This window comes from Trematomus bernacchii, unplaced genomic scaffold, assembly GCF_902827165.1.
Source record: "Trematomus bernacchii unplaced genomic scaffold, fTreBer1.1, whole genome shotgun sequence".
NCBI classification, from domain to species: Eukaryota; Metazoa; Chordata; class Actinopteri; order Perciformes; family Nototheniidae; genus Trematomus; species Trematomus bernacchii.
In genome coordinates, this window is record NW_022987723.1 from 193,583 (window position 1) to 208,219 (window position 14,637).

At 38.4% G+C, this 14,637-nt stretch overlaps 1 protein-coding gene and 1 gene segment (V, D, J or C); one reads left to right on the plus strand and one right to left on the minus strand.

Annotated features, from left to right (window-relative positions):
• Positions 1-449: 449 nt before the first annotated feature.
• LOC117493817 lies at positions 450-7,018 on the plus strand. The segment is given in 6 exon segments: positions 450-542; positions 3,418-3,514; positions 4,989-5,336; positions 5,685-5,711; positions 6,530-6,636; positions 6,732-7,018. Coding segments are annotated over 6 exon segments (699 nt in total).
• Positions 7,019-11,594: 4,576 nt separating this feature from the next.
• The window catches only part of paplna (papilin a, proteoglycan-like sulfated glycoprotein), a 43,720-nt gene continuing 40,677 nt past the window's right edge, over positions 11,595-14,637 (minus strand). The window contains 3 exon segments of the mRNA XM_034144454.1: positions 11,595-12,318; positions 13,811-13,986; positions 14,520-14,628. Of these exon segments, the coding sequence (XP_034000345.1) occupies positions 12,158-12,318; positions 13,811-13,986; positions 14,520-14,628 (446 nt within the window). The 3' untranslated portion in view covers positions 11,595-12,157.

The following is a 14,637-nucleotide window of genomic DNA, read 5'->3' on the forward strand; positions in this document are numbered from 1 at the left end:
CCTTCCTCCTTCTTCTTTTCTTAGCTGTCACAGAAATAGCAGCAGTAGACAAACACACACACTCTCGCACCACACAGAGAGATGGAGGCTGAGATATGGAGGCGCTGGGGGGAGGGAGGGGGGAGAGAAGCAGAGAGACTTCAGGTTTTTGTCTGATGCTTTTTCACCGTGGGGACAGGGGGCCACGGTGATACAATCCTATAGAGCCGCTGTACAAAAACCTCCTCCATTAACAGCCCCTGTGTTTCTGCTGCAGGCTCCCTGTGGGGGGGGGGGACAGGACGGATATCAAGGGTTCAAACTCACTGCACACTTTGGCAGTAAAAAGACAATTCATGTGGACAAAATCTGCAGGAAAAATAGTTTTAAAATGATCTTATTATTTATATGTGAAGCATTTGGATGCCTCTCTTTCTCATCTCGACAGAAACCTTGAACTTTATGACATTATGAATCCTGTCCTGCATGTCTGCCTTCCTCCTCCTCTGGATTATCACTCTGAGTCTCAACATGCTGATTCTGGAGAGTTTGGAGACTTTTTGGTAGAGGAGACTCTCAGTGTGACACTGGAACTGAAGCTTACTTTGGAAAGGGAACGAAAGTCACTGTTTTAGGTAAGTAGCTTCTCTCCCTGCTTCAGTGTCATGCTACAAACGTACAATAGTTTTAATGTTGGTGTGAAAGTGAAGGAAAAAACTGTTGTTGTGAAAGAGTCTATATATTGACCTGAAGGGAGAACACTGTGAGCTACAATGATCCTGCTTACTTTGGACAAGGAACCAGACTGACAGTTTTAGGTAAATATTTCACTCTTTTATTCTACTATAAAATCAACATGGCTTTAAAGACTCAGTATAAACAGAAGTATCGGTAAAAAAGATAGTTCTGGTAGAGAAAGACTTGAGAGTTTCATGCTCAGTGTTTCTGCACTGTGACAATGCAAACGAGGCTTACTTTGGAAAAGGAACCAAACTGACAGTTTTGGGTAAGTCGATGATAGTTCAAATGTAACTAACTAAATGTGTAAAGCTTTATGTGGTGCGTGGAGACACTTAATACGTTAAGTTGTGCTCAGAGCTTTTTGATATCAAGCTACAGCTCTGTGCCAATTACGAAGCCTATTTCGGACAGGGAACTAAACTGACTGTCCTCGGTGAGTAAGAGCTCTGCATTTATTCTCATTAATTCACCTGCAAGAGAAATGAAACGTGCTAAAGCAGGGATGTTTTTACAGCGTTAACGAAACATAAAACTGTTTTTCTCAACAACCAGACTAGTGTGGAGAAAATGTTGGTTTTAGGATTGAAAATAAACCCAATAAAGTAGGTTTAAAAGTAACTAAAAGCAACATTTCAAAAATAAAAGTGTTGTGCAGTTTTGAGCATGGATCAGGTTCACTGTGACTGGTGTTAATGAAGCTTACTTCGGTGGAGGAACTAAGCTAACAGTTTTGGGTAAGAAATCTGAACTTTTTTTAAAGAAATGTCAAACACTTAAGTCTCGTTTAAGTTTTTTGTTCTGAAATGTTAAGCCTTATTTCGTCCAAGGAACAAAACTGTCTTTGTCTAACAGGGTGGTAAAAGAAATGACTGTAATGCATTCAACTTTATAAAACAGGCTGTAGTAATAAAAGCAAGTTACATTATAATAGACACAGAAAGTAGCATTTCAAATCTAAAAGCAGAGTGTCGTGCAGTTTTAGACACTGATCAGGTTCACTGTGACACTGGTGGTGCTGAAGCTTCCTTCGGTGGAGGAACTAAGCTAACTGTTTTAGGTAAGACATCAACACAAATTCTAGTAACAAATATGTTGTCTTAAGTTATAGCTTACTATTTGTGGTTTTTAAGCTTAAATATTAACATAAAAACCGACTGCTCTAGTAACATAAAATCTAAACGGGTGGTTATTGAGAGGTTCCTAAAATAATATTGTAAAGAAAACAGGCAGCAGTTGTTGGTGAAAAGGTACGTTGCATTTATTATAAAACTAAAAGCAAAGTTTCTAAATAAAAGCAGCAGGTCGTGCCGTTTTAGACACGGATCAGGTTCACTGTGACTGGTGCTTCAGAGGCTTACTTCGGTGGAGGAACTAAGCTAACCGTTTTAGGTAAGAAATGACATTTAAAGAAGGTTACTGTGTCCAAAAGTGTAGCTCATCATTTTGTTCTTTGGCTTAAACATGAACAGAAAACATAATTTCAGTCAAGAAACCAACGTCTCTACTCATATCAATTCTTATAGCATTGTTTTTGAGAGGTTTGTCTTAAACTCCTTGTAAAGAAAATAGGCTGTGGTTTTAAAAGTAAGTGGCATTTATTATAATAAAACGTTTTAAAGTAACGCAGCATGTGGAGCAGTTTTAGACACTGATCAGGTTCACTGTGACTCAGACCTCAGAGGCTTACTTTGGTGGAGGAACTAAGCTAACAGTTCTAGGTAAGAAAATGTTAACACTTTATTACATATTTGTCAGTTTTACTTGAATTGAGTTTACATTTGTTCAGTATCTTTGCACTGTGACAATGCAAACAAGGCTTTCTTTGGGGTGAAGGAAGTCAAGAATGGTTCAACATTTTCCATTTTCCTTTGCAAAGCTTTGTTTCAGGATCGATTCTTAAGGAAACGTAATGTAATAGATCATTAAATAGTGTTTAGATATGATGTTGTGAAGATGTTTCTGACACTGCAAAGAAACAAGGTTCGAAACAGACTAGTCACCAATGTGTCATATACTACTAGATCAATTAAACAAAACATATCCACAGAAAGCATGGATAGGTGATAAAAAAGCGACAATAAGTCCAGAAGGTTTGGACTTTGTTGAAGTGTTTGCATGACAGAGAGAGACATAAGGAGTAATTAAGTGAAAGAGAGTGAGACAGAGAGGTAGAAGGAAGAGTTTTTATGACAGTGGAAAGTCTCTGTGCTCCAACAACGAGGCTTACTTTGGAGCTGGGACTAAACTCACTGTTTTAGGTAAGAAACGCTGCAGGAGAAACGTCTCTCAGAGCAGGACGATTAGCCTACTTTATTTGTAAGTAAGAAAAATGTAAAAAATATGTTTTAAAACTTGTCTTTGGTCGTAGGAAATTAAGTATTCTGCTTTTAAAAATGCAAAAACACGTTATGGTGGAACTGGAGCAGTGAAACAGCACAGCAGTAAATCTTCTGGCTGAGCTCCAGATTATTTCTCTCACAACGACTTCTGATCAGCTCTGAGTTCAGTCAGGAGCTTTCTCTGGAGCGGCAACTAAACTCACTGTTTTAGAAGATATAAGAACTAGTCAGCACCTGTTTAGAGTTGTTTCTAACTTTCAGGCTGTAAAAATAACTTAAGTTAAGTTAAGTATCTATTGTTTCTACTTTAATGTGTGCATAATGGTTTAACTAACTGTAAAAACAGCACAGACAGTAGCGAGGCTTCAGCGCAGCAGTTTTCCTGAAGCCTTGTTTCAGTGTGAACAACTACGACCCTGCTTACTTTGGCAGAGGCACCAAACTCACAGTGCTAGGTAAGAACAATTATAAAAATCATTCATATTCATGTTTATTATCTGGGCTTTTCTCAACTAAAATCTGAGTATTATAGTTCAGGGTTGTTTTAATGTCTTGTTTGCTAGTTTTCTGTAGCAGCATTGTGTTGCTTTGAGTCAAAACTGCAAAACAAAATGTAAAAATGTGAGATAAATCTATTTCCTCTTGCAGAAATGTAGTAAGAAGAAAAATATTTAGCTTTAAAAGTGGGCTTTAGACATTTTCTCAGTTACTAAACAGACGGTTAAGGTAGTCTTTCCTTCCATGCACCAAAACGTGAAAGAAAATAGTCGAATTAAATTATATTTATGAGTCTATAAGTAAGGTCGTGTAATATAATGATGTACTGCTTAGTGTAGAACCTAAAAAAGCCAAAAAACAATCAAAAGTTGAAGGTAAATTCAGCCGCTGTCAGTTTTTAACATGTCAGTGAGCGCTGTGCTCAGGCTCTTACCCTGCTGAATTTGGAGAAGGAACCAAACTAACTGTACTTGGTAAGATTACGTTATATGTAATTAATAGGTGTTATTTTAGACGTTGACAGTTTTTGACATGTCAGTGAGCGCTGTGCTCAAACACATATCCTGCTGAATTTGGAGAAGGAACTAAACTAACTGTACTTGGTAAGATCTCTGCATTAACTTTAAAAAAACAAAGTGTACGTGAAGAAAAACAAAGTTTAATTCTGCAACCTGTCGGGTTTTATCTGACATTTCTGTTCAGTGTCTCTTTGTACCCTGATGTTCTGGTCTAGATTCTTGCATTAAGATTTTGTATCTACTACAGTATATGCAGCTTTAATTTAGTGATTTCCGTCCATCTGCATCTGTTTTATAATCGTTAGTGCGATAGAGAGTTCTTCATATTTGAAGTTGTTGGATTGTTAAGCATCTGCTCAAAGACCGCACAGCCGTTAGCTAAATCTGACACATTCTCTGCAACATTTAGCTTGTTGTATTTTTTTGTTGACATGTATATAGTTTACTTCATCCGGATCGATTGCACATCGGTGATAATCTTGCACTATTCTATTCTTTTTAGAATTTGTTTTATTGTTTTATGTCTTATATATATTTATGTTGCATTGTTGGAGGAGCTTGGGATTTAGAGATTAGATTGTCATATCTACACTGAAGCTACTGTGCATATGATGTTGAAGCCTTTGAATCTTGAATAAATGGGGTTTTCTATTTTCTATTCTGTTTCAAATGTTTTGACATCATGTATGAGGGTTTTCAGTCTGTGGCTATAAGTATGCTTTTATTGTCTCGTGCTTTTACATTCCTTTCTTCTTGTCCTATCGGTTTGCTCTAAATGTATTTATGCTGCTTTTTTATATATGTATTGATGTACAGCACTTGGGTCAACTCTGTTGTTTTTAAATGTGCCATATAAATGAAGTTGGATTGGAATAAAGTCATAATTTTATTACTTTTGACTTTGTCTCTGCAGAAACAGACCATGCTGTCACTAAACCGACAGTCAAAGTGTTCCCTCCGTCAACAAAGGAGTGCAGGAACCATAAAGACCGTGAGAGGAGGAAGACCCTGGTGTGTGTGGCCAGCGGATTCTACCCGGACCACGTCAGTGTGTCCTGGCAGGTGGCAGGGGGGGCCGTCAGCATCGGGGTGGCCACCGACAGCAGCGCCCTGCGGGAAGACGAGACCTACAGGATCAGCAGCAGGCTGAGGGTCTCGGCCTCAGACTGGTTCACACCGGGCAGGAAGTTCACCTGCAGGGTCAGCTTCTACAACGGGACACACACCAACCACCATGAATGCACGGTGGAGGGGGTCGAAGGTGAGGCATTCAAGTACTAAAAGAAATTAGTTTTTATTATAAGGACATCCTCTGTCCCGTCTAATCAGACAGAGAACGAGGCGGTATAAAAACAGTTTTATCCCAGCAGCTATTGCACAAATTAACAAATCATAGGAGCGTCACACAGATGCCTATTTATTTATTTATCTAGGCCTAATTATGAATTTTGAATGTCCATGTTTGTACTAGTGTTTTTCTTTTTTGTCTGTGTTTGTTCTCAGAGTGTGTCAGGATGGATCCCTTGTCTTTGTATCTGCAAACTAAACCTACCTACTGTACGGGTACAAATAAAGAACCTGAACCTAATCCATGTTGTTCTTCTTTCAGGTAAAAAGAAGAAAGTCATGACCAGAGGTAAATATACTATTCTGTAGCTCATTCAGTGCTTTTAGAAACACAAATATACAAGGGCGTCACTTTGTGTGTAAAGAGTGGTGGGGACATCAGGGAGTCACATCGTTACAAAAAGATCTCATATGGTCTTCAACAATATAAGGCAATGTGATGGGGGGTGGGGGGTGTTTGAGGTCAGAGTACATGGTTACCAAGGTCAGGGAAAAAACAGGAAACTGTCAAACACACATATAAAAACTAAAAAGGAATAAATGAGGGGTTAAATCCTTTTGTAACTAATGCACACCGACAATGGTTTGTGAACATATCGACATTATATTTGTCTTTTTTGATCAATTTAATGTAAGAAATATTCAAAGTTACTGATCAGTGCATGCATGAGTGAGCCGGGGTGGGGGGGTTCTTTTAAGTTGAGGACATTGCACATTTATTTATTCTTTAGTAACATTGCATTTTACGTCTTCCTATTTTTGCACATTTCTTAAAAGCTTTTTAATTTGTAAGTCAACATTTCTTGGTGCAATCTTTTTATAACAACTTGTTTTTTATTGGATTTTTTTTGTTGAAGTTTTTAATTGTTACTGTGAGGGTCTAAGGACAGAGAGTCTGTACACATTTGAACTCCTCCTGAGATAAACGTGAAATCTTTGTGAGAAATAAAATGTGATTGTTCCTACTGTAAAAATAGCAACAAAATAAGCCTTTTCTCCAAAAGTGTAAATGACACACATGCAGTAGTACTCATGCGTGTATAATATCAACCATAGTGCACTATATGTCTCTTCTTCATGTCTCTAAATACCTAAATGTTCCTTCAGAGAAATACTTGAAGACGACGCAGGCGGCCAAACTGTCGTACGTTGTGTTCATCGTGAAGAGCAGCGTCTACGGCGCCGGCGTGGCCTTCCTGCTGTGGAGGCTGCAGGTTGGTTCACTTCTGAATGAATAAAACAGGCTGAGTTCATTCAAATATGTGAATGAATGTAACTTAAAAACACTCCTCCTGTCTGTGTGTTGCAGGGATCAGCGGGGAAGCAGAACAACTGAGAGCTGAGGCCGGAGAAAATAGATCCAGGGCATCAGTAATGCTTCTGTAAATCAAAAAGTGTGAGAACATTGAAGTTATATAACCACAGGTCTGTCTGTCTGTCTGTCTGCCTTTCTTCCCATTAAATCCATATTCCTGTTAAAGCTATATATGACATTTGAATACTTCAACATTATAAATTGTTCTTATACTGATTCTGTGTTTGTGTATCGCTTGTTCGCTTAATTTTTTACTCAATAAAACTCTTTCATCCCATCAATCATGTGCTTTCATTTCTCTACAAGACTGTTATTACATGATTCTCATTAAGGTGCACAATGAAGTGACATGTTGCTGAAATCACAATATGGACCAGTGCAATATACAAATGGCAGGTAGCACAATGTACACACATATTGTAGGAGCACAGACACAGTGTTCAAATTCTGCTTTTACAGACTTATTTTGGTTGAGCGTACCTTGCAAAGTAATGTTAGAAGTGTCAAAGGAATGTTTTAATGTAAATACATTAGCACAATAAAAGCTAAATATGTATTTAATAAAAATTTTAATTAAGTAATTTGAAGCTACAGACTTAAAAAACCATCACACCGTAATAATTGTTTATATTTATCAATAATAATGAGTTATAATTAAATAATTATCAATCCCTCCACTATTATGTCTCGTATTGCAATAAAAACAATTGCAATACATACTTTTTTCCAGTGTTCATGATGTTTCCAGAGGATAAACGTTATTTATATTCAATGTGTTAATGTCATAACGGTGGATTTAAATACACAAAATAACACAGATACTTTCGGCAGTTGACCTAAATGATTGATTTGATATAAACTTCTCTCAATGATCGTCACTTTTTCCACAGAAGTATTTTTAGCTGCTCACCTCTTTTCTGAGAAGTCACTCGTCTCTCACCGACATCAGGTGGAAACATCTCATCTGGTCTGAGAGGTGACTAACTCCAGTGACATTTGATTATATGTCATTGTTTGTTTTATTTATACATTTTAAGGAGTTCATTTGACATTATTCAAGTTGATGAAGTGAAGTTGGTGAAACTTTACAGACATAGAAGATAGTTTATTTGTGCAAGGGTCAATTTTAAGATTCATTCGAAGGTTGAAATAATATAATAAGTATATTTCTGACAAAATGTTCACCAAACAAATTGCTTCCATATACAGATACAAGTAATACTGCATGTACAAGCTGATATTTTGGGCTATTTCTCTATTAACTTCTCCTAAATTCACCAAAAGTTAGCATCACATAATGCCTCATTAGCATATTTAAACATAACATGTCAGAAAACTTGTAACATATCAAATAATGGTGGTAATGCAGTAATGAAGTGGGGAAGGTTCATGGTGATGATATCTAAAGCGGCTTACATTCTCTCGATAAACAATACGTTTTTCCTTCAGTTCAAACAGTGTCAGTATGACAGGAAGTGTGTGTGCAGGAAGTGTGTGTGCGGTGCAGCAGGTGGAGGTGTTGTTGTGCAGAGAGCAGAGACAGGAAGTGGTCACAGAGCAGCAGATCTGAAACCTCCGTCTGCAGGAACACACAGCTGCACTTCCTGTGTAACTGATCACACACAGCTCCATCAGGCTGCTTTAGAAAACAGCTGTTCATGTCCTCTGCTGCACACACAATGTAGGTTATTATATAGAGCACGTTTAAAAACAACCAAAGCACAAGTTAAAGTGAGCAGCACGACATCCTGTAGGGCACGTGTCAAACTCAAGGCCCGGGGGCCAAATCAGGCCCTTGGTGGATTTAATTTCGGCCCGCAGGATAATTTTTAATTACTATTAGATCTGGCCCGCCGGTATATTGCACGCACACCTTCACTCAATCCTGAGGGTTTCCTCAGCTCAGAGCCTGACCCCAAACATTGATGACCTTGCACCCAAGATGAGATGCCAAGTATCTGGCTTGAACTAGCATCACAGAGCAGCACACTGAGTTTACATGGATGTTTCCTTCTGCACTTTTTCTCTCACGACAACAGGGCATGTTTGTTTTTTTCTTTGAGGGAAATAGTTTTTTTGAAGCTGTTGTTGGCCTGTGGGAAAATGTAATCATAAGAAATGACTGAGGAAAAGCTGCAGATAGAGCCATAAGAAATGAATGCAACTGATTATTTAATGTTTAATGTTGTTTTCATAGGCAATCATTTAAGCGTTGTTAGTTCCAGGTTTAATATGTGCAATAAGTTCATTTCAATAAGTTCTGCAATAAACATTGAACCAGTCCGGCCCTCGACTAGTACCCATTTTTTCATTTTGGCCCACTGTGTATTTGAGTTTGATACCCCTGCTCAAAGGAGTCAAATGAAATAAAAAATGGCAATGGAAAAAGATAAGACATTATATCATAAGAACACATCAGAACAGAAACATGTTGGATAAATGTATGAATAATTAAATCATAATAAAATATAAAATACTAGAATGTTAAAAGCACTAAGAGGAAAACATATCCCCAAATATATAGATTTTAATTTAAATTTCCAATAATTTATTTGGTAGAGAATGAGAAGATGCAGATTAAACTTTAAAATGTGAGCCTGATATATAATATTGAATATATTTGAAGTATGACTAAATGCGTCTGTCTGAACCGTCTCTAATCAATAGTGGTGGAAGAAGTATTAACGTTTTTTACTTGAGTAAAAGGTAGTATAATTACTCTGCTACAAATTGAAGTGTGCAAGTAACTCAAGTTATATAAATGAAGAGTAGTGTTGTAGGTCTCGGTGAAGGTGGTCTTGACTACAACACTAGTAAAAAGTACCATGTTTGCCTCTGATATTAGTAGTGTACAAGTATAAAGTAGCAGAAGGAGTGAACTGTGTGAAGTATACCCGACTAAATACTTAGTTACTTTTCAACCTGTAAATATAGACTTTGTCAGTTAAAACCACAACACACAAACGTTCTATTTTCACGGTGTGTGTGTGTGTGTGTGTGTGTGTGTGTGTTAGACCTCAACAGAAACTGGTCCAACATCTGTCAGCTGATCATCCTCTCGCTGCTGCAGACACTCATCTTGAGAGTCCTTTATAATCTGCTTTCATCATCCAAGTTCACTTTATAATCCCTCTCATCACATAAACAAGATAGCCTCCAACAATACCAAACTTATCTATATATATATATATTTATATATAAAGCTAATGTGGGCCATTGTACTATTAGCTTCTTACAGTTAAGTGATATAAAGTGTTCTTCAAACTTGTCCTAAAACCTTGGTACGAGATGCGTTTTTGAAAGTGTCTTTTGATATTTTACGAATAAAATATCTGCAAACAAATATTATCAAAAACATGCTCAAGTCATGCCATGTGTAAGTATGAACGTATATGAACTGTCTTTTTTGTTATTTGATCTGTGGTAACATGTGGAAGTAAAGTCTTACCTTACCAAAGCTTCTGTTGGTTGATAGATCCTCAAACTATGAGCTTTTTAATGAATGAAAAACAGCCTGAAAGCTCGGTGGGAAATTCATTTGTCCATTTAATTATCAGTGTGCCTCACCAGCTGCCTGATGGTCCTGACACACCTGGAGTTGGTGAAACACACCTGAGCTGCTGATGATCTGAGGAGAGGACTCCCATGTTTAACAAGTACAAATACTCTGCTACAAGTAAAAGTACTGCATTTAAATATCTTACTTGTGAAATGTGCAAAGGTTTTAGCTTCAGAATAAATGTAATGTACCAAGTGTGCTAATTACCGAATAACATATATGATTTTTTATATTTAAAGGATTTATTTACTACCTTAAGTATAGCCTATAACAGGGGTGTCAAACTCAAATACACAGTGGGCCAACATTTAAAAATGGGTACTAGTCGAGGGCCGGACTGGTTCAATGTTTATAGCAAAACGTATTGAAATGAACTTATTGCACATATTAAACCTAGAACTAACTAAGCTTAAATGATTGCCTATAAAAACAACATTAAACATTAAATAATCAGTTGCATTCATTCCTTATGGCTCTTTCTGCAGCTTTTCCAGGGTCATTTCTTATGATTACATTTCTCCACAGGCCAACAACAGCTTCAAAAAAACTATTTCCCTCAAAGAAAAAACCAAACATGCTCTGTTGTCGTGAGAGAAAAAGTGCAGAAGGAAACATCCATGTAAACTCAGTGTGCTGCTCTGTGATGCTAGTTCAAGCCAGATACTTGGCATCTCATCTTGGGTGCAAGGTCATCAATGTTTGGGCTCAGGCTCTGAGCTGAGGAGACCCTCAGGATTGAGTGAAGGTATGCGTGCAATATACCGGCGGGCCAGATCTAATAGTAATTAGAAATGATCCTGCGGGCCGAAATTAAATCCACCACGGGCCTGATTTGGCCCCCGGGCCTTGAGTTTGACACATGTGGCCTATAACATCATTCATTAGTTGACTTTTAGATTTGTTATGAATCAACATTTTAAACAATTGTCTTGTAGTGGAGCAGAATTACGAAGTAGCAGGAATTGGAGAATACTCAAGTACCTCAAAAGTGTACTTAAGTTCAGTACCTAATAAAGTAAAAATACTCTCCACCATGGCTGATATTTAAGTAAAAAGGAGAACATCATGCAAGAGAAAAACATGGCATAAAAACATATAATACATTAAAATACCAGCATACATCAGTACAAATACACTTGAAATATATTAAGGTAAGTCATGTAATGTAACAAGCAACTATAACTTACTTTGTCACGTTGAGCGCCCCCTTGTGTTGCCAACAGGAACATCACGCCACACATGAACACAAACCAGCAGGAGTTTTTATCAAAATATTATTTTATTATCAAATAATTACATAAAAATAAAACATCACAAAGAGAAAATACAACCCGATATCAGTGAAACTTAAAAAAAGAGCAGTGGTCAAAACAACAGACAGCTGGGAGGGAATAAATGTAATCATTCTCTAGAAAACAGAGAACATGTGGAGTGAATAACTTATTTCAGAGAGGAGGAAAGTTTCAACAGACTTTCCATTTCATTTAAAGCCACATTTTTTTATTTAATCAGTAAAAATGTATGTCCTGCCGAGGGGTTTGCACCTACGTTTTTGAGACTCCACCAAATATAATACCAGATTTATGAATGGAACGGTATATTTGGCAAGGAAAAAACCAAGAGTGATGATGATTGTGCAAACTGTGATATAAATACTATGTGACTTTTTTTATATTCAGTGTTTTTGCAGCAGTGTACGAACAGACTCCCTGAACTTTAAAAACAGTAATCCGTCCCTTCTTCTCCTCTCATGTGATTCTGCGTTAGCTGCAGAAAGCAGTGTTTCGTTAAGTCCCTTTTGGCAGAAGTTCAGTGTTTTTAAAAAGCAGTCCTCCCCTCCACTTCATCCCTCAGTGTCTCTCTACCAGAGCCTGCCCCCCCTCCTCCTCCTCAGAGAGTGGCGGGTGCAGCTGGCGCAGCAGAAGCTGGAGTAATACGAGTTGGAGCAGAGCCGGGCGTAGACGATCAGATCGCAGTTAGCGAGATCCGGCTGGTCCACACACTCCGGAGGGACGTCCTCATCTGCAGCAGAGACAGAGACGTTTAGCACAATGAACATCTCTGATATACTCATTGTGTGTCAAAGTCAAAGTCAACTTTATTGTCAATCTCAAAATATGTTTGTACACACAGAAAGATCGAAATACTGTTTCCCACAGTCCCGAGGTAGACTGTAAAGACTGACACCGATTTTACAAGAGGGTTTTTCTTCATATGGTGCAGACAACTATAACAACTGGAGGATAGCCAGTTATGGAAAGTGTATTTTGGGTTTTCCCATCCTTACATGATGTCAAAAATATTGAACAATCAAACTACACAAACACTTAAGGCCCTCCACAAAAAAAATCTGCATCGTCATGAAAAACGGTACATTTTCAGTCAAATTCACATCATTCATATCCTCTGTTCTTAGTGATTATATTGTCTGGTTTTTCTGCTGGTGTTTTTGCTAGTTTTTTGTCAATCTTGTACGGCGACCTTGAGAGCCTTGATTGAATTACTGAAAAGTAAGTAAGTAGAGTATTTTTTCTACAATTTCTTTCGCCATGTTTGGTGTTTAGGGCATACAGTTTCACCGTATCATCCGCATCTTCACGTTTATATGTATAAAGAACATAGCCTCCAACATTACAAAATGATCTTTATCTACATACAAAGTTTCATAAATCCCAGCAGACAGAACGTCGTGTGGTGTTCTGCAAAGTCAATTAGGAATCTAAGCCAGACAAGATCAGTGTTTGGCGCAGTGGGCTGTGCGTTTGATCATCAGATCAAGGGGGCGTTGGGGAACTCCAATTCGAAACCCGCTTCCGCCGCCACTGCGTCAGGCCGTTGTGTCCTTGGGCAAGACACTTCACCCGGATTTGCTCCTGTGGGTATTGTCCACAGTACATGTATGATATCAATGTGTACTTGTAAAGCGCCTCGATGACTTTGAGGTGTGAAGATGGGCGGTGTGGCGCAGTGCGCTGTGCATTGATCAAGGGGGCGAAACCCGCCACTGCTGCGTCTGTAAAGCCGTTGTGTCTTTGGGCAAGACACTTCACCTGAATTTGCTACATGACCATTACATGTATGTCTGATATGTATGTGTATCTGTAAAGCGCTTTGGGTCATGGAAAAAGCGCTATAAGGAATTATTATTATCCAGGAAGTCTTGTTTAGTATGAAGTGGTGGAGAGAAACCAAGACGAAATATAAATATATTCATATATTCTCTCTGAGCATGAATGCAATCTAACCGAGCCACACGTACTGACTTCCTTTTAGACCTGAGTATAATTTCACCTGAAAGAAAATGGTTTTGTGCATCTTCTAATATTAAGCAAGACTTCATCAACACTTCATATATTTGTCTCTTGCACTGTATTCATTATTTCCATGTCTTAGTTTGATTGTATGTTGCATTGTTGGAGGAGCTTTAGTGCACATAACAATAAACCCTGAACCTTGAACAAAGCTGTGTTTTGTAAACGTATATCATGCCCATATAAACGGGTCGCGTCCTGACCTTGCTGCGTGTGTTTGGTGACCTTGACCTCGGCCGTGGCGCTCACAGAGTAGATGCCGGTGTAGGCGTTGCAGGTGTAGGTTCCCTCGTCTGCAGGCGTCACGCTGTTCAGGATCAAACTGCCGTCAGACGACTTCAGGACGAGACGGCCGTCCGGACGCACCGGGATGCCGTTTCTGCGGGAGAGAGGAGAGGAAGGAGAAGAGGAGGAGTTATTTCTGGGTTCCCAGCTAAAAAAACAAAAGTTTATCTCACATTTCACCGCTTTATAAAAGATTATGAGGGTTAATGTGGGAACAGCAAATTTAACTTGGATCATAATTTCACACACAAAAAACGTCTACCTCATTAAAGTCATATTTGTATTTGTTGAAACACTTGTCTTGCAATAGTCGTATCGAGCATTTTATGTATTTTTAGTACCCTCACAGAAGACAACATAACCTCCTGCAGGATAAAGCTTCTCCTTTCTTGGGTGTTTATAACTGGATTTATAATTAATGAACTGTCTGATCATTTAAATATTCAATAAACTAAGTCAATAACACATTTGAGGAAAATGAAAGACACAGTTAGATTTTGGAGAACAAAATAAGGTCACATGAATATCTTTCAAACAAAGTCTCCTAGGTTTCCAGCTTCTATTGTTGGGGCCACACATTGAACTTATAGGATCATTATTATAAATAATTCTAACAGGAGTTCTCACCGGGACCAGCCGATGTTCACGTTGTCCCCGGAGACGACGCAGGGCAGCAGAGCCGTGCTGCCTTCAGGGACCTGGATGTTGTTCGGAGCCGTGGTGATCTTCAGGTCCGCTGGACAGA